The following is a 25,586-nucleotide window of genomic DNA, read 5'->3' on the forward strand; positions in this document are numbered from 1 at the left end:
ACAACACCCAAAATTGTGTATAGCTAGACACAGTATTTTGAGAACTACCAGAATTTTTTGATAATGTACACTATAAATGATTCCTCAAACACTCGTCTACTTGTACTACATTCCAAGGAACTGCAATAAGAAAAATAAATCTGTTAGCATCCCATATTTAAGCAAGTTGACATTCTCATAACAGTAAGTATTTGGGCTAAGGATTTAGCTCAGTGGTTTGTGCAAAGTCCTGAGTTCGATCCCTGGTACCAAAAAAAAAAAAAGGATTTAATGAAAGTGTAATACTAAAAGGAATAATTACACTGTGAGATATACCATAGCTATTTTTAATAAAACTACAAAAGCTTGAAACTATGTAGTCTGATTACTATCACCATATTTCAAAATACATGATGCTGAAGTTTAAATTTACAGATAAATAGCTACATTATGATTTCTGGTAAAAGTCAAACTTATTAAGTTATTGAAGCTGAATTAAGCAACCCATTGTGCAAGACAGTAAAATAAATATATATGTATGAAAGCATAAAAACATAAATATAAGTTTGCAATGTTGCAAGGCAAAAATGTCCTTTTTCTCTTACAAATACTGTATATATTTTTTTAGCTCTAATTAAAGCTATTTTATTTTTAAAACGTATGAGAATGTAGAAGAGAATTTCTGCAAAATTCTTCACTCAGAATATTCTATACAGTGATGAACTATTAAAGCCAATTATGTTTTCTCAGCCATTATTTCATAAGTCTAGATGTACTACTATATAAGTTTCTTTCTTTTTTTTAAGGTAATGGGGATTGAACCAACTCAGGGCCTTCTCACTGAGCAATACCCCTGGTCCTCAGACCCCAGAGTGCTGGGATTCCAAGTGTGTGCCACCACACTCAGCACTACTAAACATTTAACTAGTGCCCTCAAAAGCATCAGCAATTAAAAAATTATGTATTTCAACCCTCATTGAAAATATGCAGCATCTATAGACATCTTTCCATTATTTTAAGGTTTCTACTGCAGCATCTGACAGTGGCATACATTTGTAATCCAGCAATTAGCAGACAGAAGCAGAAGGATACCAAGTCTGATGCCAGCCTGGACAACTCAGGGCAATTCTGTCTCAAAGAAAATATTTTAAAAGGCTTGGGAATATGGTTCAGTGTTAGAGTGTCCTTGGTTCAACCCCCAGTACCAAAAAAAAAAATCCTAAATAAAAATATTCTCATGAGCATCAGATATTTAAATCTCTGTTAAAATGTATATATGTATATGTATATATGCACACACATATTTTTTCCCATATAAATCTATAAGGAAGGAGGGGTAAAATGAAAAACACAGTTTTTCTCTTTCTCTTCCCTACCAATAAAAACTGTTAAGCAAGCTCTGTGCTTGCTTCTGAGAAGGAAAGTAGAGAAGAAAACTCTGGAACTGTTTTTAGTTGCACAAAAGGAACAAGGTGGAGCAAGAGAAAGATATGCAAAAGAAAAGATGAGCAGAATAAATAAGTACCCCTAATGGGGGCGGGGGGGGGGTACTCTAGCTCCATCCCCAATGCTCAAGGTAGCGCTCTTCAACTTCCAATCTTCTCACCCTCCATCTAGAATCCTAATTAATGATCTGGGGTAAGCAGTATTCTCACAAAGCCGGCTTGCCTTCCTATAATAGCTAAGCACCAGGTACAGTACCAAATGAATCATCTTTTTTCATCCTCACAACAACCTGAGGACTGAGGCCACACGAAGTTCTGTAACTTAAGGTCACAAGACTTGTAAGTGGTACAGTCTAACAAGAAACTCAGAATCTCTATTCTGTTAACCACTACACTATATCCACTTTTCTTGCAGATTCCAAAGCCTCACTAATATTTATCAGCACAAGATGAGACCAATATTAAGGAAACTGCTTAAACTCATGTATTATAAGCAAGCAGTAAATATTAATTCACACATATAAGAGTAGAACAGAAAGAACACAAGTGCTTTGCTCTAATAAAGGCTAGTATTAGAATAAGTAATGGAATAAGGTAGAATGCATTTTCAAAATGTGGGGGAACATGACAACCGTAAAAGCTTACTACTCAAAAATATGAGCTGCTAAACATTCTTAAAATGCAGAATCTCAGGTCCCAGCCCACACTTAATGAATCTGCATTTTAACAAGATTTTAAAGGCAATCCATACGCATTTTAATTTTGAAAAGCACTACTTTAAAATGGTGAACAGCAATTTGAGCAGCAAGCGCCTAGAAAAAAAAAGCCTTTGTAGTTCTTAAAAATAAACAGACATCTCTTGGAAATCATTGATCAAAAAAACACAGGGCTTCAAATCAACACAATACTACTTTCTGCTAAATTTAAAATTCTCAAAGTTTTCCAGTCACCAGCAACTCCAATGTTCCATGGCACTCTTCCAAAACAATAAAAAAAGAAGAGGAAAAAAAACAACCCAAAATTGCACTTGCTGCCCGGACCACAGCACATTCTCTCAGAGAAGGATTTAAAGTGAGAAGACTGTCAATAATTATATGCACATTGTTACTGATCTTGAAGTGGCCCAATCCAGAAAAGATGATGTTTCTCATAAAGGTAAGAGATCAGAGCTACAAATACTTGAGAAAAGCAGCAAATGGCACTCTGCATCAGAACACCAACTTCACTCAAATTGATACAGATCATACCAGCTAACTAGTACTACATTAAAAGAATTGTCTTGGGGCCAGGGATTTAGCTCAGTGGTTCTGCCGTCTGCCTCTAAAGCACAAGGACCTGAGTTCGATCCTTGGTACCAAATACAAAACAAAACAAAAAAATTGTCTAAAACTTTTAGAAAAAATATTAGTACCTTACAAGTCTAAACTTTTTCTTTCATAGATCATGTGGCAGGTAAAATGGATCCAAAGTAAACTAATTATTTTTTAAAGAAATGTGATGCTGGGCTGGGGATTTAGCTCAGTGGTGACGCCACCTGCCTTGGAAGCGCAAGGTCCCGAGTTCAATCCCCGGTACCAAAAAACAAAACAAAACAAAAGAAATATGATGCTAAAATAGCTTAATCTGGTGCTTCTGTATATGTCTGTGAACTATATTCTAATTTAAACTTATTTATGAAGACGTAATGAAGTGCAGTTGCCAAATAAGATTCCTTCATAATCTTAAGGCTTGCAGAAACTTGAAAATATTTACTATGTGTAATGACTTTAGATTTCTTAAATAACTACCTCGATTAGGAACAAATTGCCCAATCTGTGAACATTACATACTTAAGTGCATCAAGTTACTGGTATTGTAACACCATCCAAAGCTTTAATAGTTCTTAGTAGGAACCAGAAATCAAAATAGATTCCACTTGTCAAATGATTGCAAAAAATTCAAAATTCCAAATACTGTAGATTAGATATCTCTATCCCATTATATAGTTATTCTGTATTATCAATTCTAAATACAATTTTATTTTGAAAGAAAATATCTTCATGAATATTATATACAAAACTGTGATATAAATTTTTCCGGATATTTAACATCTTTTTCTTTTATACAGCCAAGAATGTACTGCTTCATCTGGACTGCCCAATTTTTTTGAAAACATTATTTTTACTTTTTTTTTTTTTTTTGGCATTTCTAGGGATTGAAGTTAGTTCCTTGAGCATGCTAAGCAACAGCTCTACCACAGATCCACACCTCCAGCCCAAAACCGTGATTCAAGTAGAATCCAAGTAACATCAACCTGAAATAAATAAACAGTAAAGGTAAAGATCTAAAACACATACAGCAATTTTCTTAAATCTTAAGAACCTATTCCAAGATTCCCCCACCTTCTTTACAACTTGAAGAAGTTACTTACCCCTCTAACACTTGTTGAAAATCCATCCCCTCAGTATAAGCAACTTAATAGAATTAATTGGATGAAACCTCAACAGAACTTTAGAGTCACTTTGACTTTATGTAAATAAGAGTTTTGGAGTCATAAGACTTGAGTTTGAATCAACATAATAGTTTGAATTCATAAACCAGGTGACAGACCTTGGGCAAACTTAACTATTACGTTCCTTTTGCTGCTACAGTTCCTTTTGCTGCTACAGTTAAATGACGGTTGTCATCTCTCTTTCGGGGTGATTATAAAATATTATAGAAAAACCACATGAAGTATCCAGAATGATCTTACTAAAACCCACTAACTTTCATGAAAATTGTTTTTAAATAAACTTCTCCAAATCTGTATTAGATATGTAAACATCAAACAAATTATTTTCATGTTTCCTAAAAGATAAATTTGTGATTTAAAAGGAAGTAGCATCTGAAAAAGTATACACTATTACTGGGGTATTAAAAGCCATCAGATGGTAAATGTTTTACCATTGCAATAAAAGTTAAAATATTTTACTAAAGTTTTATACAGATTTTTGCTACAGCTAAAATACAACTATCAAACAAAGAATCAAACGAATCTAGATCCAGAGAGGTAAAGACACTGTGGCAATAAAATACAAATGATTATAAATACTTTACTCCTGGAAATGCATATTTTTAATGGAACTTAGTATATAAAGTACACGTCTCTTTACAAAGACATGCTTTTTTTTATTCAAGTGAAACAATGTTTAAAACTTGACAAGTACGTATTAGAGATTTATAGATTCAAGAAACTTTTCAACTTAGCATACACTTTAAATCATTTGATTTATCCTCATTGTTTGATTATAACTTTTGTGAACTTTGTTTCTCCCACTGTTGTGTACTTACTGGTTAAAGTTAATGTGTATTTACCCAGACTGTGAGATTTGTAATTCTCACCAGAGAAACTGTCAAATCTCATGCATGAACAGTTTTTAAATTTCAGTATTAATAATTTTAAAGCTATTATCAACACGTAGGTCTTATGCTCACTTAAAGTTCTTATATCTGCAGTTCAAAAGGCCACGTTGTTTGGGCTGTTTCTTTCAGGAAGGAATTTTTTATATTCACAACATAATTAGATTTCTAGAACTGATAACCTAAACCTTTAATGATAATTAAAAATCATGAATATGCAAAATAGGGAACACAATCATGTTTTAAGGACAAATATACTTTTCAAAAAACTAACTTACTTTTCATATAAATAGGGTTTAAGTCAGTTCAATGACTTTAAGAGTCTGTACTTCCTTAAAAAATGTATAAGGAATTTTTTTTTTGACTAATATACACCAGTATCCTTGATTTTCCACTAAAAAGATTACTCATTTTGCTGGGGTTTGTTAAAGGACGGAGATGTGAAATGCTATCTGACTATAAAGAAATCTTACGTCACCTTTGATTGTTTTGATTCTGGTTGCATGTATGTGTGGCTGCGTGTGCGAGTCCCTGGGAGAGAGAGGGAGAAAGGAGGGTGTACGAGTAAAATGACAGTTTACGAAGCCCGTAAAATCTACCTTGGATCAAATTCAAATTCACAAACTACACAAAGGTCTCCGGATTTGCCTAGAGCTACCGAGAAAAATCAAATCTGCCCCTGCCATCTCCGAACCTACTAAGAGTCTGTAGTGAACTTAACCTTTACTCCTTGTGGCACTAAGGGGGCAGGCACACTGGTTCTCAGAGAAGAAAATGCAAAACACCAATTCTCCGTGCCACAGTTAAAAAGAGAAAAGACAGAGGAAGGATGGGAGAGAAAGAACAAAAGAAAAAGAGGAATGAAGACAGAGGAAAGAAGGCAGGGAAGGAAGGAAAAGGAAGGTAATAAGGAGGGAGAGGAAGGAAGGAAGAAAAAGAGCGAATGCGCAGCATCCACTTAACATGACAACTACTTTGGCTCAGTCACCTCTATCTGCAAAAACGTATCTTATTCTAGTCTCTTAAGACAGAAGCGCAGTGGGGAAGCACTCGGGCTCGCGTGCTGGCATACCTGTCAGCGTGATTCTTTCGTCTGGAGGCACCGAGAGGTCAGGGTTTCCATGCACTTTCAGGGTGCTCGGATTTGCAGAGGCTGCCCGAGCTCCCGGGACTTTTGAGGCTGGCCCTCGGGTGCGACCCTTCATTCCCAGGGACAGCAGGCGACCTTTGTACATCCACTTCTGCAGCTTCTTGACTGTCACTGCAGGCGGTCTGAGGAAGGGGGGCTCCTCCTGGCAGCTGTCTTTGCCGCTGAATATCACAGAGGACTGCGCAGGATCCCTGAACGGGCTTCTCGAGGAGCACCCGGGGCCGTGGGTGCAGGGACGCAGGAGGCCGGCGGGCTCCGTCGCCCGGGCGCTGCCGCCCCAGCTCCAGCCGTCCATCCCGCCTCCACGTGGCGGGGGCTCTTCCCGGTCCTCGCGAGCGCCCCACCTGATCCAGCTGTCGCTCGGCCACCGCTGCAAGGGAGGCAGCTTGGCACCCACCTGGAGACTCTCGAGGCTTCTGCTGCGGGACAGCGGCATCCGAGGACAGCGCAACCGGCCGTACCCCGACTCCCGCGGAGGAGACCAGGGCGGGGACACCTGTTGCCCGGATCGGTCTCCGCCTCCCAGCTCCAGGTCCCGGCGGCAGACGGGGCTGTTCGCGGCGCCGCGGGGAAAAGGCGGCAGGCCCGCAACCCGGGCTTCCGAGGTGCCGCCCCGATCCGCCGAGCCCCCGCCGCCCCGCCGCGAGCCGGAGTCCGGGGGCAGGTCGTGCATGGCCTGGATCAGCAGATAATAGGCCTCTCGCAACTGGGTCTGCAGCCTGCCCGTCTCCAGGCGGCCGCCCTCCGCCCCCAGGGAGGAGCCCGCTCCGGGAGGTGGGAGCCGCCGCTCTGCCTCCGCCCCCTCAGGCGCGGCGCCGCCGGGCAGGTTCTCGTAGTAGTCTACGGCGCTGTGGTCCGCGCCGTCCTCGTCCTCCGCGCTGCCCTCGGAGCCCGGCGCGGCGTGCAGAGAAGCACGAGCGTGGCTCGGGGGGGCGGCCTCCTGCCTGTCGTGCAGACGCGGCCCAGGCGCCTTCGGCTGCTCCAGGGCCCGCGCCCCAGGCGACGGCGGGGGTTGCTCCGAGCTCGGACCGGCGCCGCCAGCCTGCTCCTGTCGTGGGGAGCCCGGGGCGCCCCAGGTGTCTCCCTGAACAGCCGAAGAAGCCGCCGCCGGCGCTGTGGCGGCGCCACGGGGACCCCGCCTCTCCCGCAGTCTCGAAAGGGTCCTCCTCAGAGGGTCAGCCATCCCCTCCACCTCAGCAGCCGGGCTCGGCCCCGCCACGGGGAGAGGTCGGAGCGCCGCTGTGGAGTACGCGGCGCTCGCGGAGGCGGCGGCGGCCCCCCATGACCGGGGCTGGCCCTCGCCGGCTCCTCACATACTTGGCATAACTCTGCCGCGGGAAGCGTGGGGGAGGGCGGCGGCGCCGCAGCGCGCATGCCCCGGAGACCCCGGCCGCGACGGGGCGCGCGGCCCAGGTGGGGGCGGAGAGGGCAGAGCTCCGGGAGGCCCGGGAAAGCGGGATCCGCTCACCCGGCGCGAGAGGTGGATACAGGGGGGGCGGGGGATCGAGTGGGAAGGTGAGTCTGACTTGGCAGACGCGAGGTTTTAGGAACCGGGAGAAAGGGAAAGTGCCCTCGTGGCCCCCTCCCCGGGCCTTCGCCGACCCTTTCCCGGTGCCCCCGTGGCTCGAGGCGTAGGTTGCTTATAGCAGGTCCCAGCTTGAGAGAAAACAAAGATTGTTTTGACAAAGTGTGAGTACAGGTGTATCTCGGCGCTGTGTGTTCTACAAATGTTCGGATCGTTTTAACTTCACGGGGAGCTGGCTAGTTAAAAGAAGTTTACAGCTATTCCTTTTCAATAAGAAAATCTTTTTGTCAGAAAAAAAATCACCGTCCGTTCCTGTTAAGTTTGTTCCCCTGCTTTTTAAAAACTAATGCATGCTACAACATTTTTACAACCAAAACTTGTGACATAGAGCCACAAATATCCTAGTGTCCAAATTTAAAATACAAGTTTGCAGCTTTTAAACATAAGAAAGTTAACTCTTAATTTTAATTCAAATAGTGGATTGAAAAACAACTGAAAATGAGAAGCAATGTAATTTGGAAATACCAACTCTTGTCCCCAGAATACTAAATCACATGCAGTTGTATTCAACTAAAATATCTCATGTTGCTGCGTATTAATTGACTTATTAGTAATTGCTAAAATCAATGTTATCACCATCCGTGATTCAGAGCCTCAGTGTTTAGACTATATATTGAAAAGGGCCTTTTAGCTACTCATATACTAACGTCTGCACTTAGTAGGTACTCATGTACTCATTTGTTTGCTGAATAAATGCTTGCGTGAGTAAAAAAAGGTTAGCCCTAACTTATTTACGACTATATTTCCCTGTGTTGTGTTGTTTGCATTAAATACTCAGGCTCTAAATTTGCTTTGATCTATACTACCCTTATTAGTATCTAGGCTCTCTGCCTCCTGAAATGATTTTACATGCATCTGTATTTGCAGAAATCTTACTGGTTCTTTATGTTCACCTGCCTTCTTCACTGTGAAGTCATCTCTAAGCTCCCAGATGAGCATGATCTCAAATTCTTCCAAACTCCAACAGTACTCCTACCTAGCACCACAAAACAAACCTCAGTACTACCCAGTCAGTATAGTTAAGATTTTTTTGGTTATTTTATAAACTTGTATGCATCCTCTATCTATGTCCCTTATAAGAAAACTTTAAAACACCGTGAGGCAGACTAATTCTATTTGACTGTTGTATTCTCCACAGGATATAAGTACAGCAGCTTAAATACTGTATATGATGGGATATGTATTTAAATATCAGTTCTAATTTAGAGAAAACAAATGGCTTTAATTTCCAGTCTACTGCCTAACTCTCCACTAGACCGTACTATATTAGTGTTGTTTTAAAGTTCTTTCAGTGAGTAATAAGTTTGTTAAATAATCTTATATGTGAAAATACTATTATATGTTCCATTATAATATGCATACATTAATGTTTACAGTTCTACAATTTCATTTCAGTACTCAAAGTTATTTAATGAATAGTCAAGGAATAAAATTTATTTCTCAGTGAAATATTTGCAGAGAAAGCCACTGATAGCAATGCTACCAAGTAATGGTGTCTATAAACACAATTTGATCTCTATCTCAGAAATTGTGTCTGTTCCTACTCTCTTTTGCAAAATCTTTTTATTCTTTATAGTTAACAGATTTAAGAGCAACATAAACTACACATACATATATATGTATAGTATATTTATATATGAATAGGTTTAGGTTAAGTTTCATCTTTAATTCAACTTATCAACTTGTTCAGCAGTTTTGAAACATTGTCTGACATAAAATACTCTACATTGTTCTAGAAATTACTTAGAATTAAGTCTAATGCAGCACACCACAGCTGATCTTAATGTTGCTCTAAAGTTGACAGTGTTCTATCCCATGAATTCATAATTTTAAGTACTACTTTGTGTCATAGAAATTAATAAGGCAGTCACATCCATGGGACACTATATAATGACCTTAAAATATAAATTCTACTTTTCTATATATGCATTATACTTCAGTAAAGTTTGTAAAATTAATCCCAAGAACACTGTGCCCACAGAATTTATATAATTCAGACAGTACATAATAAGATATGAACAGAAGCTATACTTTGTAAAATCTTTTTCATGTTTTGACAATATATCTCTTCTCGATTATCTCAATTTTCATATCTGTCTAATTGGCAGATGGTGGCAATACATCTTCCAAGGTTTATACTTGTTTCTTGGTGACTTGGAAATTGTTTTGATGCTCCATGAATTAACAGCCATGTGTTGGCACTGTCACAAAAGATATAACAACTATGGAATAATAGGTCTCCAGTAAGGCAGTGAGCCAAACTAGGAATAGGGGAGTAATGACTCAGTCTGTGAGAAGGGAAAAAAAGCAGGGCAGGTTGAGACATAGTGCTAAATTTAACAGTAATAGAGGGGAAGTACGTATGATACAGTTATTTTCTACTAGTCATTTTAGAATGTGTCTATGTCTCACTGGTGTTCAGTCTGCCATCATATTCTTAGTGGAACCAAAGGCAAGTTAGCTCTGGCATTTGCCGAGTTCTCTCCCTGAACTGCCTCCCAGGAATCCTCTTGAGTATACCTGCCTAGTATGCCATACAGCTCCATCAGTATTCCAGATAAAGTTCTTCAGCCTAAAGCTAATCCCATACAACTGCTCTGAGAATCATGGGTGGCATGTTCTTGGTACAGCAACTTTTACTGTTTCATAATTAACAGTACCTGGCAATTTGCAACATTCTTTATTTCATGCTCACCCCAGCCAAATGCATAGAAAAAGCCTTTTGCAGTTTCCTACCTACCGTGCCACTGTGAACTCTTTCTCCCCTGTCAGGCCTCTCTGCTATGCCACCCTGCCTTGGAGCGAGCCGACTATGGACTGAAACCTCTACAAACCGCTCCTAGGGCAGAGAAGCTCAGCCAGTCCCAGCACCCTGAAGGAAGCTCCCCGCCTCCATCCCAGGCTCCTAGGACAGAGAAGCTCAGCAGGTCCCAGCACTCGGAAGGAAGCTCCCCACCTCCATCCCAGGCTCCTAGGGCAGAGAAGCTGAGCCAATCACAGAACCCGGAAGGAAGCTCCCCTGCTGCCATCCCAAGCTCTTAGGGCAGAGAAGGTGAGCTGCGTGGGCGCCCGAAGCACCCCTCGCCCCCCGTGGAAATGAGAAGACACATAAACAAGCCTCAAAAACAGACTTCCAGATCACCTACAACAACCCCAAAGGGAAACCAGATGGAACAATCTGACACTCAACCACCTGGACTCTCTGAACTGGCAACAAAAGAGGATCTGGGAAAAATGAAATCAGAAATAATTACTCAAATAACAGCAAAGATTTTGCCCATGGTGCAAGACATGATTAATAAATCTAGAGAGGACACGGATAAAAAAATAGAGGAGCTGAGGAACATGGTGGAATCCCAACATAGGAAACAAATGGAATCCAAAAAACAGTTGCAAACAGATTTCCAAGAGATTAAAAACTCCATCGAAAGTCTGTGCAGCAGAATGAACCAATGTGAGGATAGAATTTCACATATAGAAGATAAGATTGCAATTAGTGAGGAGGAAAAGAAAAATTGCTTTAAAATTATACGGGAACATGAGAAATCAATCCAGCAGCTGCTAGACAATGCAAAGAAGAATAACATAAGACTGATTAGAGTCAATGAAGAAAGAGGAGAGACTGCAGATGACATAAAAAAACTGTTCACACAAGTGATGGCAGAAAACTTCCCAAGCAGGGGAAAAGAACTTGACATACAGATAAGTGAGGCATATAGGACTCCAGCTAGCCTTGATCAAAAAAAACCTACACATAGGCATATAATAGTTAGGATTCCAGAAATCCAACAGAAGAACAAAATTCTACAAGCAGTGAGAGAAAAGAAACAAATCACATACAAAGGAAAGCCCATCAGAATCACAGCAGACTTCTCAATGCAAACCATCAAGGCAAGAAGAGCTTGGAGTGATGTATTTCAAGCCCTAAAGGAAAATAGCCTCCAACCCAGATTGATGTACCCTGCAAAACTATCTTTCAAAATTGATGGAGAAATAAGATACTTTCATGATAAAGAGCACCTTAGGAACTTCATGAATACCAAACTGGCACTCCAGAAAATTTTAGACAATACCCTAGGAAAAGACAATGAGGATCACAAGCCCAGGAAACCCAACAGAATGAATCTATTGTGCGTGACAAATTAAATGCAAAGGGGGAGAATCCAACAAAAAGAAAATGTCATGACAATGCTTTTAAAACTTTTAACTTCATCTCCCTAATGAGTGTATAATTCAATCTTATTATTGTACTGATTAGTATTTTTCTGATTCTAGAGTTGCACACCATTCCTTGTGCTATACTGGCTATTTATCATCTTCTTATATCTACATTTTAATTGGGTTGTCTATTAATGAGCTCTAAGAATTCTTTATATATTCTGGTCATAGGTTATATGCATTGTAAATACGGTCTGTTTAAGGACTACTTTTCATTTTAATGATGTCATTTAAAGTTCTAAATTTTGATGGAATCTCATTTATCAATTTTTTTTCTTTTTTACATCATGTTTTTTGTATCCTAGGTAGTTCTTGCCTACCCTGAATTCATAAATATTTTCCCTTATAATTTCTTCTTAAAGTTTTATACTTTTAGGCTTTTTTATTTAGGTTCATAGATCCCTTCAAGTTATTTTCATGTGTGGAAAAAAAGGGTTAAGGTTAATTTTTTATATAAACGGATACCAGGTGTTCTAGTGCCGTTTGCTGAAAACACTATCTCTTCCTCGGCTCTTGAATTGAGTTTATATTCTATAAAATGCTAATGTTAAATAATCTTTCAAAACTCAGTGGACCATATTTGTGTGGTTCTATTTCTAGATTCTGTTTTATTCCAGTGATCTATATGTCTTTCCTTACAGCAACACTGCCTTGATTATTGTAGCTTTAGAAGAAGTCTTAAAATTAGGTACTAAACGTCTTCCAACACTGTTTTTGTTTTTAACTTTTCTAGGTCCTTTGTACTCCTACGTAACTTTTAAATTTCAATATCCAGTTCTTCATTTATAGCAAGTATACATAGACCTGAATTTTTATATATACCTTGTGTTTTCTAATCCTGCTAAATTCAAGTACGAGTTCTAGGGGCTCCTAGAGATTTCTTAGTATTTTCTCTGTAGATGATCATTTCATCTACATATAAAGATTTTGCTTCTGCCGTGCCAATCCTATCCTAGTTGTGTCATTTTATTGCCAGACTATTTTGGTTTGGGCCTAGGTTTCAAAGTTTAATGGACAGATGAAGGGTAAGCATATCTGCCCTTGTTCCCCACCTTAAGAAGAAAGCATTGTACCTTCTCCATTCATATAAGGCATTCTCGCTGGAAGTATGGAGTACATGTCTTTATTCTGTTGAGAAGGTTCTGTTCTACTTCCAGTCTCCTGATAACTTTTACCATGAACAGCTGTAGAATTTAGTCCAATACTTTTTCTCCAACTAGTGACAGGATCATATGGCTTTTTCCTTTCCCCTGTTCAAATGATGACTTTTGGGGGTGGATCTTCCAATGCTGAACCAGCACTGCCATCCCTATAACAAAACCACTTTCTACATCCTGCCAGATTTGACTTCTAATAGTTTGTTTTGTTAAACAAATTTCTATCTATGTTCATACTTTTTTCTTCTATTATCTTTATCCAGTTTTAGGATTAGCACAATGTTGAGTTCCTAAAATGAGGGGAGAAGTGTTCCTTCTTTTTTCTGCTTTAATTGTTTGATATAATTTCTCAGTTAAAATGTTTATGAGCCTGCTGTTGTCATATAGGTAGGTTTTCAAGCTAGGAATATACTTTCTTTAATAGGTGCTATTCAAATTTTATATTTCCTCCAGAGTTAGTTTCATTAATTTGTCTCCCAAGTTACTTCTTAGAAGTTGTCAAATTTATTTTAAAAAACATTTTTGTAATATGCTTTCTATATCCTTTTAAATTCTGTAAAAGCTGTGGTAATGTCTCCTAGATCTTAATATTGTAATTTAAAAAATGTATAACTGATATTGTGTAACCGGAAGAAAAGGTCTAAAAGAGCAGGGGAATTGGGAGGGGTAGAGGAAGGGAAAAAAGGGAAAGGGGAAAATATGAGAAGAGGAAAAAAATGGAAACAAGGTCTTTGCAAATAGGAAAGGTTGGAGGGGGTGAAGGCAGGGCAAGGGAAGGGGGAAAAAAAATAAGAATCGAGACTCATGTAATGGTACAAGATCCCAGTGATGAATGTAACTATTTTATACCTAAAATGTACCAATAAAGTTAATGGGGGGAAAAAAAAGAAAAATAAAAAAATAAAAATGAAAAAGCTTTTTGCTAAATATGCATGTATTTTCTAACATTTCTATCATGTATTTCTAGAAACGTAATAGTGTTTTAGAATATTCCCTGATATCTCAGAGTCCCTTACTATATATCTATAGCTATCTGTCTATATGATCTGCAGAGTAACTTGCTCAAGTTCATTTTAAGAGAAATTAACCCTGTTAGAATGATCCCAAAGCCACTGCACCCCTGTGGCATTTCCTTGAACAAAAATAGAGATGAAATACTATAATAGTACTTGCACTGACTTGAACCTTCATTTTATAAATAATTTAGCTGATCACCTTTCAGCAAAGAGTTTAATATTTTATGAACTTTGTGAAATGCAGCTAAACATTAGAAAGGTGCTTGATGAATACTCGAATTCTCAATGCATTTCTTTTTGAGCTTGTTAGAACTAAATTCTCATTTAATTGTAAATCTATTTGCACTAAACCACAGAGGGATTACATCCTCAAAACTGTAATCTGATTTTAAAAATAAGACGAGCTACAGTTAAGCACTTGTGAAGGCAAACTATGTGTGTCCCTTATGACCTGAAGTGCACAGATGAGCTCTTTCAAATGTGAGCAGATGGTAAATAAAGGGACAGTTCAGCTCACCTTTCCTAAATGACAACCTCCAGGTAGTCAAACAGCTGATGATGGGAAATCATGCCATTTCAAGGTTGTCATCTAATAAAAAAAAAAAAAAAAAAAAGAAGGTCACTGTTGTGCACCCTAATGAAATAATTGACCTAATAGTGGATCTAGACAAAAATCACCTCTAGCTACTGTCACAAAGAGATGACACCTAACATAATGGCCTATGATCAGTACTACCTGTAATTATTTTCATTTTAGTGTTCTTACCAAAAATGAAACTATGTCTGATCAACCTGAAGGTTTAATGACCACTTTCCAGGAATTACCTAGAACAGAGGAGTATTTTAATAACAGCCACCAAAGGCCACACTGTGAGAAACTATAGGAAAAAGAACTCATTTCTTTAACATATTTGTGTTTTTTTGTTTTGTTTTTTGTTGATTTTTTTTGGTACCAGGGATCAAACTCAGGTCCTTGTTCTTGTGAGGCAGGCAGCAGAACCACTGAGCTAAATCCCCAGCCCTTTTAACATATTAATCAATTGAAATTTATAGGCTTTATTTTCAGCCTGATCTAAATAAGCATCTGTTAAAAAATTAGGGAGAAATGCTAAATGCTAAAGGGTATAGGGTTTCTATCAACGTTGATGAAAATATTCTGGAATTAGATTTTGGTGATGATTGTAAATATTCTAGAAAATACTGAAATGTCCACTTTAAAATGGTGAAATTCATAGTACATATATCTCAGTTTTCAGAAAGGACTATTTCCTTGCCCTTTAGTTTTTAGCTATACTTCCAAATAATATTCAGGTAAAAATCACAATAAAAAATATTTTAAGGGACTCTTTAAGGCATGAATGAAGATGCAATTAAAAACAGTGCAAAAGCAATTTCACTGGGCAGTTGCTGTCAGATACTTTCACATCCTAAATCCTGGTTTTTCCATAGATCCTTCAATTATGTATATTCAGCAAATAAATACAAGTGGCCTCTTAATGTTTACTTTTCTTTATCAATTACCAAAGAATTCACATCTAGATTTACAAAGCTAAATAAACAAGACTTGCCTGACCTCCTCAATCTCTCACCTCACCATAAAAAGAAAAACAGAAACATTTTTCAGTATTTAGAAATTTCTTTGTTCCCTGCTTGAAACTCATGTAAACAAAACTGAAGAATATCACTTATCCTCATAAGCAAAAAACTACTGAGAAAAACTATAATTATGCTGAAAGACACTTAAGTAAACATATCTTTAGCTTTTGTATTCTTTTACTGGAGGATTCTCTCTAATGTAGAAGATAAGGAGATATATACTACCTACTATCTTAGAATAGCAGAGTATCGATTTGGAGGGGAAATGTTAACCAAATAGTATCTGATAATTCTTTTGTGATTAGACTCATGTTTAAATTATTCAAGTATATGAAATGCTGAATCTATGGCTAACCTCTTCTATGTTAACTATTTCAGCTAGATTTCTTTTTACCACACAAAATCAGTTACTTTCCTCCCAACCTTATTTTTCTGAAAGCACATATAATGACAAATGACTATATGGTTTTACTACAGAAAAATCTCAGTTTTATGTGTTTCTGTTTTAAATTGTGATGCTTGCATACAATTATGCACACGCGAGAGAGCAGAACTAATATATAAAACGTCAAAAATGTCCATTCAGGGTAGAAATGGTAAGTTTCACGAAACATTTCAATTACATTCTTTCAAAAACTGGTAATATTTAGAATAACATGTTTTCAAAACTTTCAAAAAGTTAAGTACATTGTCTAAGTAGAAGACTTAGCATTTGTGTTTCCTTGGGATAAATACTGATAAGTCACACTAGGAAGTTAGTATAATTTCTTTGGTCTGAAAAGTTTTGCTCCTAATTAGTCATCATGTGACAAAGCAATCATCACCAAAGAACTTCTTTCCTAGATTATACATTTTTTGAAGACTGAGATCATGTGTTAGTCTTTAAATCCATAGGTCCTAGTATTCCACTTTCCTACTATCTTTTAAACTCTAGATATCAGGCTCATGTTACATTCCTATTCATAAAATATATCTTCTCATTTTTAATAAATAGTTCATCCAGAAATTAATGAAATTGTTTCACACATTAGTAGTGAATCCAAGATAGAGAATAGAACCATCTGTTTTGTCATCAAGATAGACAAAATCCCCATCTTTATTAATTAATTTAATATGAAGTATGATCACAATTTTCTAAGCTATACCTGAAGGTCCAAATAAGAATAACTTAATAGCTATTTCATTGGGCAATTGGCTCTCACATACCATATTCTAGTTTTTCAATATAGCTCTCAATTCTACATATACAACAAATGATGGAAGTGGCTTCCTAAGAATGATAAGCACCAATCCCAGCATGCAGGAAGAGGTTCCCAGGCCGCTGCAGCACCACTCCCAGCACAGAGGAGGTGAGCCACGCAGGGGGCCAGTAACACCACACCCCCCACCCCCATTGAAATGAGAAGAAACATAAACAAGCCTCAAAACCACACTTTCAGATCACCTACAGCAACCCCTAGGGGAAACAAGATGGAACAATCTGATACTCAACCACCTGGACTCCCTGAACTGGCAACAAAATAGGATCTGGAAAAAATGAAATCAGAAATTTCTCAGATAACAACAGAGATTGCACCCATAGTGCAAGACATGATTAATAAATCTAGAGAGGACACAGATAAAAAAAAAATAGAGGAGCTGAGGAACATGATGGAATCCCAACATAGGAAACAAAAGGAATCCATAAAACAGATGCTAACAGATTTCTAGCAGATTAAAAACTCCATTGAAAGTTTACACAGCAGAATGAGCCAACATGAGGACAGAATTTCAGATATAGAAGATAAGATTGCAAGTAGTGACAAGGAAAAGAAAAATTTCTTTAAAATTGTAAGGGACCACGAGAAATCAATCCAGCAGCTGCTAGATGACGCAAAGAAGAATAACATAAGACTGATTGGAGTCAATGAAGAAAGAGGAGAGAGTGCAGATGACATAAAAAAACTGTTCACAGAAGTGATGGCGGAAAACTTCCCAAATGGGGAAAGAACTTGACATACAGATAAGTAAGGCATATAGGACTCCAACTAGCCTTGATCAAAAAAATCTACACATAGGCATATAATAGGATTCCAGAAACCCAACAGAAGAACAAAATTCTAGAAGCAATTAAAGAAAAAAAACAAATCACATACAAAGGAAAGTCCATCAGAATCACAGCAGACTTCTCAATGCAAACCCTCAAGGCAAGAGCATGGAGTGACATATTTCAAGCCCTAAAAGAAAACAGCCTCCAACCCAGATTGATGTACCCTGCAAACCTATCTTTCAAAATTGATGGAGAAATAAGATACTTTCATGACAAAGAGCACCTGAGGAACTTCATGAATACCAAACTAGCACTCCAAACAATTTTAGCCAATATCCTAGGAAAAATACCCTCAATTGTCACCGACGCAGCGGATCAAGATCGAGAGCCCCGAATTTCAAATTAGCGGGGTTTTTATAGAGGTTACAGCAAGGTTTGGAGATTTTCCATTTAGCAGTTACATGATTGGTTGACAATTAGCAAGCATGAAGTGTACATTTTTGATTGGCCAGGTGCATGGCGGGGGTGGGGGGTGAGGGGCGGTTACATGTAGGTTTTGTGAGGGAAATGAGGGGCAAAGGTTGGTGGTCGACTGTCACGTACTGATGGTCAGCAGACACACTGACTATTAGTCACGACCCTCCTTTTAAAAGCTTTTTTGTTTTTGTTTTTGGATTGAAGTTTGAACCCAGGGCTTTCATACTAAGCTACATCCTCAGCCCTTTTTTATTTTTATTTTGAGACAGGATCTAAGTTCCTGAGGCTGAGGTCAAACTTTTGACCCTCCTATCTCAGCATCACAGAGTGCTAGGATTATAGGCATGCACCACCAACACCTGACTTTTAAAACTTTTATAAAAGCTATACTTTCTTTAAAAACATAGATAACTTGTAAATAGAGAAAAAGCCCCGTATAACTGCTCCCCCCTTGCAAACCCAGTTATTAAAGTAGACTCAGTTTTCAACTTCAGCGAGTAGTTACCCCTGGGAAACTATGTTTTTTAATATTTCAACAACATCATTAGTACATTAGTATATTAGTAAATTAGTATATTTCCAATGATACAGAACAATTTCCGTAGCACACAATGTTTTATTATAAACATTAGCATGATACTCGCTAATGTATTTGATTCTACATGTCTGAAGAAGGAAAAGTAAAAAATTTATTTTAAAACAAGAATTTCAAATAATCCCGTAGGAATGTCATTTTTACCGGAATCTCCATGAAATTACACTGGGAAAAGTGTGTTTTTTCTTTACATGAAGAAGAGGTTTGCTAATCTTTTTTTTTTTTTTTTTTTTGATACCAGGGATCGAACTTGGGTCCTCACGCTTGCAGGGCAGGCGTGGGAACCACTGAGCTAAATCCCCGGCCCTAATCTTTTCTTTTTTTAAGCATGCACAGCAGTCAGCAGCCTCATAATTACATGCCCAAAGACTGTTCAAATAAAAAGAGAACAAAGCTCCTAACAAAGTTGAATGTATACTTCAAGACTGCCTGGAGGTATGAAAAGTTTTATGTCTCTGTTTACCTCAGGAGTAAATTAAATGAATGCATATTTAAATTATGAATCACAGTTATGTATAGCTCATATACTACACATAAAGAGAAATAAGAGAATTCTTTCTTAGATAAAATATATTAATGAAAACTGGGCATATACCCAAGGTCTGGATAAATCCTACCTCTCCCCAGAATGCAATCATGAAATAAATTATGGTAAAGCAAAAGTCAAGGTAGGATTTCATGTGTTCTGATTCCAAATAAAGGGTACACCCTGTCTGTCCATTATGAAAGATGGACACAATTTGTACAAAACCTATCTGAGGACTCTGAAATGAAAAGAGAAGCAGGTGAATTGAGGAAAACTAGAGTTCAAAGTACCACCAAACTGGTAGCGAATTTACCTTTTTTCCCCCCAGTACCCCTCAACCTGAATGCAGTGCATTTTCAAATCTAGAAATGGACACTGGGACCCAAAAAGAGAAAGGGTCCCAGGGAAGCTCTCTAGTTTTCTCCTATACAGCTAGAGCTATACGGGAACTCTTGATTATCAGAGATAGTGCAGAAATCCCCAGGGTTTTTTCCTTCTCTGTATTCTTTGGTCTTTCAGCTTCCAAACCATCTCGTGCTGATGATGGTAAAAGCCACAGTGAGAACCTACAGGAGGCAGCACTCTAAGAGGGGGAAGCTTTCTCTCTTCATGGTGGTGCTGTGGCACCAAGGTGGTACAAATCCTGATTGCCTCTTTTTGTCTCCATCCTTTTGCGTCTTGGCCCTGAATTCAAGAACAGTTATAGAGTGTGCAGCACAGCCACTGAAGTCTCAGCTGGGTAGATAAAGGACCCTAACGGGGAGCACCAAGGATTTAGGAAGGTCTGGAGGGTTGGGGAGATGGTTAATGAACTCCTGGGCTCACCACTGAACTATACATAAATTGATCTGATCCTAATCTGCATATAGAGACTTTAAATACCAAAGTAATAGATATACTATCATCCAGGTCCCAAACTGACCACCAGATGACTCATATGTGGGACAGATCTGAACAAGTGTTTGAAATCCTGAGATGATGTCAGAACCACAGCCTTCAGACAGTGGGTTGAAACTTGCTGTCTTACCCAACCAGATCAATTGTCTGTAAAAATAACAACAACATGTTGAGTACTAGACTACACAATTCAGATCTCACAGTCTGGAGGTCAGTGTTATCTTGCCTCAGGTACAGGGAAGTATGCAGAAGGAAGGCCACATGCCCCTGGATATGGGCGGAATGCTGATAACCTGGTACTTCTGAGGCAAACAGCATCTGCTGAGGACAGTTGTCAATATACAGGCATTTGGGTATAGAGAAAATCTGGTTCCTCATTAATTTAATGCTTATCCACCTATTCTCCATAGTTGCTGTTCTGTGAAACATGTGTTACTGTGCTTCACACTGGCTGATAAAAGTGGGCGAACCACAGAGTTATTCGAGTTTATCTGCTAGAGGCAGGTCTCCTTCTGGTCCCCCCATTTATACCTTGAAAAGTGTCTCTGTCTCTTTTTAGTCCTTGTCATTCCCTGCTAAAGGTAGTTGAGGGTCTAATCAGCCCTCAATAACTGGTGCTTAAACAGACTTCGAGACCTGGAGGGGACGACCCATTGGAGTGAGAAAGGAACAGAAATGGATGCTGGGGAACTCCACAGGATGAATCCAGAAGCTGGCTGTTTAAAAAAGTGAAAGTGGCCTGGGGATTTAGCTCAGTGGTTCCGTTGCCTGCCTCGCAAACGCAAGGTCCCGAGTTCGATCCCCGGTACCGAAAATAAAAAATAAAAAGATGAAAGTAAGTCACTGTGCCATGGAAAGGCGTTTCTTAACCAGGATAATGGGGCAGAATTTATCAGTGGAGAAACAGGTATATATTGAAACAGGCTCAGGTTAGTACTCATTCTGTTTCAAACATAATCCCTTATTCCTGTAGGCAGGAACCTTGGATACAGAGAACTGGAATAGGGTGCGAGAAAATTTTAAGAAGAGCTTATGCAAGGAGTGCATAAATTGCCCCAGAAACATTTTCAACATGGAGTCTAATAAAATTGGTATTGGAACCTTTGTGTATGGCTATAGCTACCACTACTGCCACTGCTCCCCCCAGTGAAAAAAAGGGAAAAGATCACATAGAAGATAACCCCTTTCATGGCCTGCACCTCACAAAGTTCTAGAGGGTGGTGGGGGCTACTTTTGCTTGTCTAAATATCAAGAACATGGCAGGGGATCCAATTGGGCCTTGTTGCTTCCCTGTCATAGTCAGACCAGGCCCTGATGATCCTCAATAGATGATACATGAACATCAGGAAATAGGGTATAAGGCATTAAAGGAATTAAAAGAAAGTGTAATGAACAATGGGGTGTAAGGACCTTTTATACTGGGGCTCTTGAATTCTATTTTGAGGGCTCTGTGTATGGCTCTAAGGACATTAAACATCTTGCCCATTCCTGCTTATCACCAAGTCAATCGATATGTTCATTTTAATGTACAGTTACAAGAGCTTGCAGCAGAACAGGCAGGCAAAAATAGAACTAGAAGGCCAGGTATCACTAAGGATGTGTTACTGGGAACAAGAATTTACACAGATATTGAACAGCAAATGGCTTATTCTAATGAGGCATATGACCTCATAAGTTTGTTAATGAAATGGGCATGGGATACTGTCCCTGAGGAGGACATTCCAGTTCAGTCCTTTCTACATATTTTACAGGGCTCTTGAGAGCCTTATACTCAGTTTCTTGCTAGACTTGTTAAGACCAAGGGCCTTACCAAATGCTCTGAGGAGCTGACTGCAGCGACGAACACCCAGGAAGGAACACACCGGACAAGTTGGAAAATAAAACAGACCTTTATTAGTCTGGCCAGATGGCACTCCCAAAGCAAAATAGCTTAGAGAGGCAACTGGCTCAGAGTCCGAGGCTGTTTTATAGGGTGTTGAGGGGGAGTTTAACATGTAGATGTACAAAAAAAAAGGAACAAAGGTTAGTGGTCGACTGTCACATACTGATGGTCAGCAGACACACACAGTAATGGTCACGACTGTATGGTCACAACCGTCACGTACTGATGGTCGGCAGACACATTGATGGATTGTTCTACCGACAGTGGGCCCGGGAACATTCGTTCTCCCGACAAACAAGGGGTTGAGTAATTTACTTAGGAACTTTGTTTTGCTACAGATTTTATCTATTATCCCAGAACTAACAAGCACATTTTAACCATTAATTTTTAAATACAATAGAGGCTAGGGGAGTAATTGAATTTGGAATCGTACAGTCCCACAGACTACAGGAGGCAGTTCATAGACAAATTCCCTATACACAGGCAGCTGAAATAATAGTACTGCAATTGGCCTTTGGAAATGCAAGTAAGGATTGTAAATAAGCCCTTGAGACCATTAGGGCTACAAAATATCTTGGAAATTATATTACAGCTTGTCAGGATATGGGAACAGAGTCTTATAAGAGCTCCATGCTGGCTCAGGCCATGTTAAGTCTTACAAAGGGGACAAAAAACAATATCCAGTGTTTTAATTGTGGAAAACAAAGCACATTCGTAAGCAGTGTATTGCTCCAGCTAAATCAGGAACCACACAGTTCTGCCTCCTACAGAGGGAGATACCAGTGCAACCCCCGTCTTTGCCCTCAATGTGAAAAGGGAAATCACTGGGTGAAAAATTGCCATTCTAAACATCATAAGAACAGCACCCCCATTATGAGAAATGGGAATCAGGCCCAGCCCAGGGCCCTTCAGACAACAGGGGCCTTCCCAGTACAGGAGGTGACCAGTAATCTGTCCTGGCTTTCAGGCAAAACATTATTTCACTTGGCCTGGGGATTTAGCTCAGTGGTACCTCGCCTGCCTCACAAGCACAAGGTCCTGAGTTCAATCCCCAGTACCAAAAAAAAAAAAAAATTATTTCACTAACTCTCAACTCCAGGGAGGGCAGGATTAGATCTCTCTGTGGCCCAGAGAGTAACACTTACGAGGGAAATAAATCTGTAAAGATACCCACAGGAATCTGGAATATTCCCTGAGGGTACTGTTGGATTTATTATGGGTAAAAGTAGTATAAATTTGCAAGGTACAACTGTGATGCCTGAGGTGATTGATTCTGTTTATGAAGGAGAAATCAAGTTCTGGCTCATTCTCCGGACCACCTTCTGAGCTAGGTGATTATGTTGCTCAGTTGATACTTCTTCCCATAGTAGGGCTCCCGCAGCAAAGAAAGGAAGGGGACTTTGGTAGTACCCAAGTGTAAGACTGCATAACTCTGTAATCATAAAACTCCCCTAGCCCCACCTGTGATTGAATGTGAGTAAATAGATAAAGATGCTTCTTAGTTCAGGACACTAGATAAGATCCCTATCAGTCATAATTATCCAACCCTTTGTTCCAGACACCACTATCTATAGAACAATCTACAAAGCATCTGCTGACTAACAGTACATGTCAGGCTAATTAACATACAAATGTAAGACCACTAAACCTTTGTTCCTTCTTCTGTAAATTTCTCTTGTTAACTCCCCTGCAAGCCCCTATAAAAAGAGCCTTGGACTCTGGACTACGCCTCTCTAAGCTACTGTGCTTTGGGAGTGCCGTCTGGCCAGACACTTTCCAACTTGTCCACTTGTCCGGTGTGTTCCTCCCCGGGTGTGCTCCACTCCAGCTCCTTGGAGCATTTGGTAAGGCCCTTGGCCTTACATTCTGGAGGCACTGCTGGGATCCCTCCGAGCCTTTGGTAAGGACAGCGGTCTTACGTAAGTACTAAGGTTGTTGCCACCTCATTAGTGGGGCTTGATTTGCCTCAACAAGTATTGCAAAGTGCAACTTCCCTATCTTAACTCAGGGCTGGAAAATCAAGCAGGGATCTTTCAACCTTATTGGCGCCCATACCAGTAAATTTATGGGAAAAAGATCTCTGAAAGGAATGGAGAATTATGCTGACTAATGAACCTATTAATGTGTCAAAATAAATTACAAAAAAGAGGAGATATCAACCAGGTTTTGGTTTAGGAAAAAAATTTGCAAGATAATCCTGAGCTGCTATCCGTTACTTGTAGATTAGACTGCGAAGTCATAGGATATCAATGCCCTTTTTCACAGGGATCATTGATGGCTTCTCCTCCCAGTGCAGCTTTGCCATTTTAATGAAAAACAGATATCCCAGTCTAGGTGGATCAGTGGCCCCTAAATAAAGAGAAGCTAAAACACTTACATTCTTTAGTGTAAGAATAAATCCAATTAGGGCACTTAGAACCATCTATCAGCTCCTGGAACACTCCTGTGGTTCATAATTCCAAAGAAATCTCAAAAGTGCAGATTATTACAAGATTTAAGAATAGTAAATGCTTGTTTGGGCCGGGGATTTAGCTCAGTGGTTCTGCTGCTGCCTTCATAAGCGCAAGGTCCTGAGTGGGATCAAAAAATAAAATAAATAAATAAGTAAATGCTTGTTTACAGCCATCTGGGAGCTTTACAGCCTCATCTCCCATCTCTTGCAGCTGTTCCTCAAGAGCGGCCATGGATTGTTATTGATGTTAAAAATTGATCTTTAAAATTGATTCTTTACAATTCCCTTACACCTGCCTGATCACCAATATTTTGCTTTCTCTGTACCCAGTATTAACTTTAAAGAACCTATTGTAAGACCGCTGGCCTTACCAAACGCTCCGGGGAGCTGACTGTAGTGAAGCACACCCAGGGATCCCAGCGGCGCCTCCAGAATGTAAGACCACGGGCCCTACCAAACGCTCCGAGGAACTGACTGCAGCGAAGAACACCCGGGAAGGAACACACCCCAAACGCTCCATGCTCAGAGGAACTGACTGCAGCGAAGAACACCCGGGAAGGAACCTGCAGCGAAGAACACCCGGGAAGGAACACACCAGACAAGTTGCAAAGTAAAACAGACCTTAGTCTGGCCAGACAGAGGCCTCAGTCTGGCCAGACAGGCCTCAGTCTGGCCAGACGGCAATCCCAAAGCAAAGTAGCTTAGAGAGGCAATCAGCCCAGAGTCCGAGGCTCTTTTTATAGGGGGTTGCAGGGAAGTTAACAGGCGAAATTTACAGAAGAGGGAACAAAGGTTAGTGGTCTTACATTTGTATGTGAATTAGCCTGACATGTACTGATGGTCAGCAGATGTTTTGTAGATTGTTCTGTAGATAGCGTGAACATCAGTTTTCCAACAAAGAGTTGAATAATTTACTTTGGGACCTTATGGCTGATACAGATCTTATCTAGTGTCCCGGAACTAACAAGCATCTTTATCTATTTACTCACATTCAATCACAGTTGGGGCTAGGGGAGTTTTATGATTACAGAGTTATGCAGTCCTACACTATGAGCAGATATCAGTAGACAGTTTTACCTCAGGGAATGATAAACAGCCCAACCCTGTGTCAACATTTTGTAAATCAAGCCTTATAAGCTTCTTGAAAGAAATATCCTCAAGCTTATATTATTCATTATATGGATGACATTTTGCTGTTCATGGC

General features: G+C 39.7%; 1 protein-coding gene across 3 annotated transcripts in view; it reads right to left on the reverse strand.

Annotated features, from left to right (window-relative positions):
- The window catches only part of Syde2 (synapse defective Rho GTPase homolog 2), a 49,090-nt gene extending 41,795 nt beyond the window's left edge, over window positions 1–7,295 (reverse strand). For all 3 annotated transcript variants that reach the window (XM_004841353.3, XM_021255438.2, XM_087213013.1), the window contains exon 1: window positions 5,875–7,295. In XM_004841353.3, the coding sequence (XP_004841410.3) occupies window positions 5,875–7,135 (1,261 nt within the window). In that variant the 5' untranslated portion in view covers window positions 7,136–7,295. The remainder of the gene's footprint in view (window positions 1–5,874) is intronic.
- Window positions 7,296–25,586: the final 18,291 nt, after the last annotated feature.

Source organism: Heterocephalus glaber, unplaced genomic scaffold (genome assembly GCF_053883595.1).
Source record: "Heterocephalus glaber isolate CG9 unplaced genomic scaffold, H.glaber_assembly_v1.0 deba00001442, whole genome shotgun sequence".
Classification (NCBI taxonomy): domain Eukaryota; kingdom Metazoa; phylum Chordata; class Mammalia; order Rodentia; family Bathyergidae; genus Heterocephalus; species Heterocephalus glaber.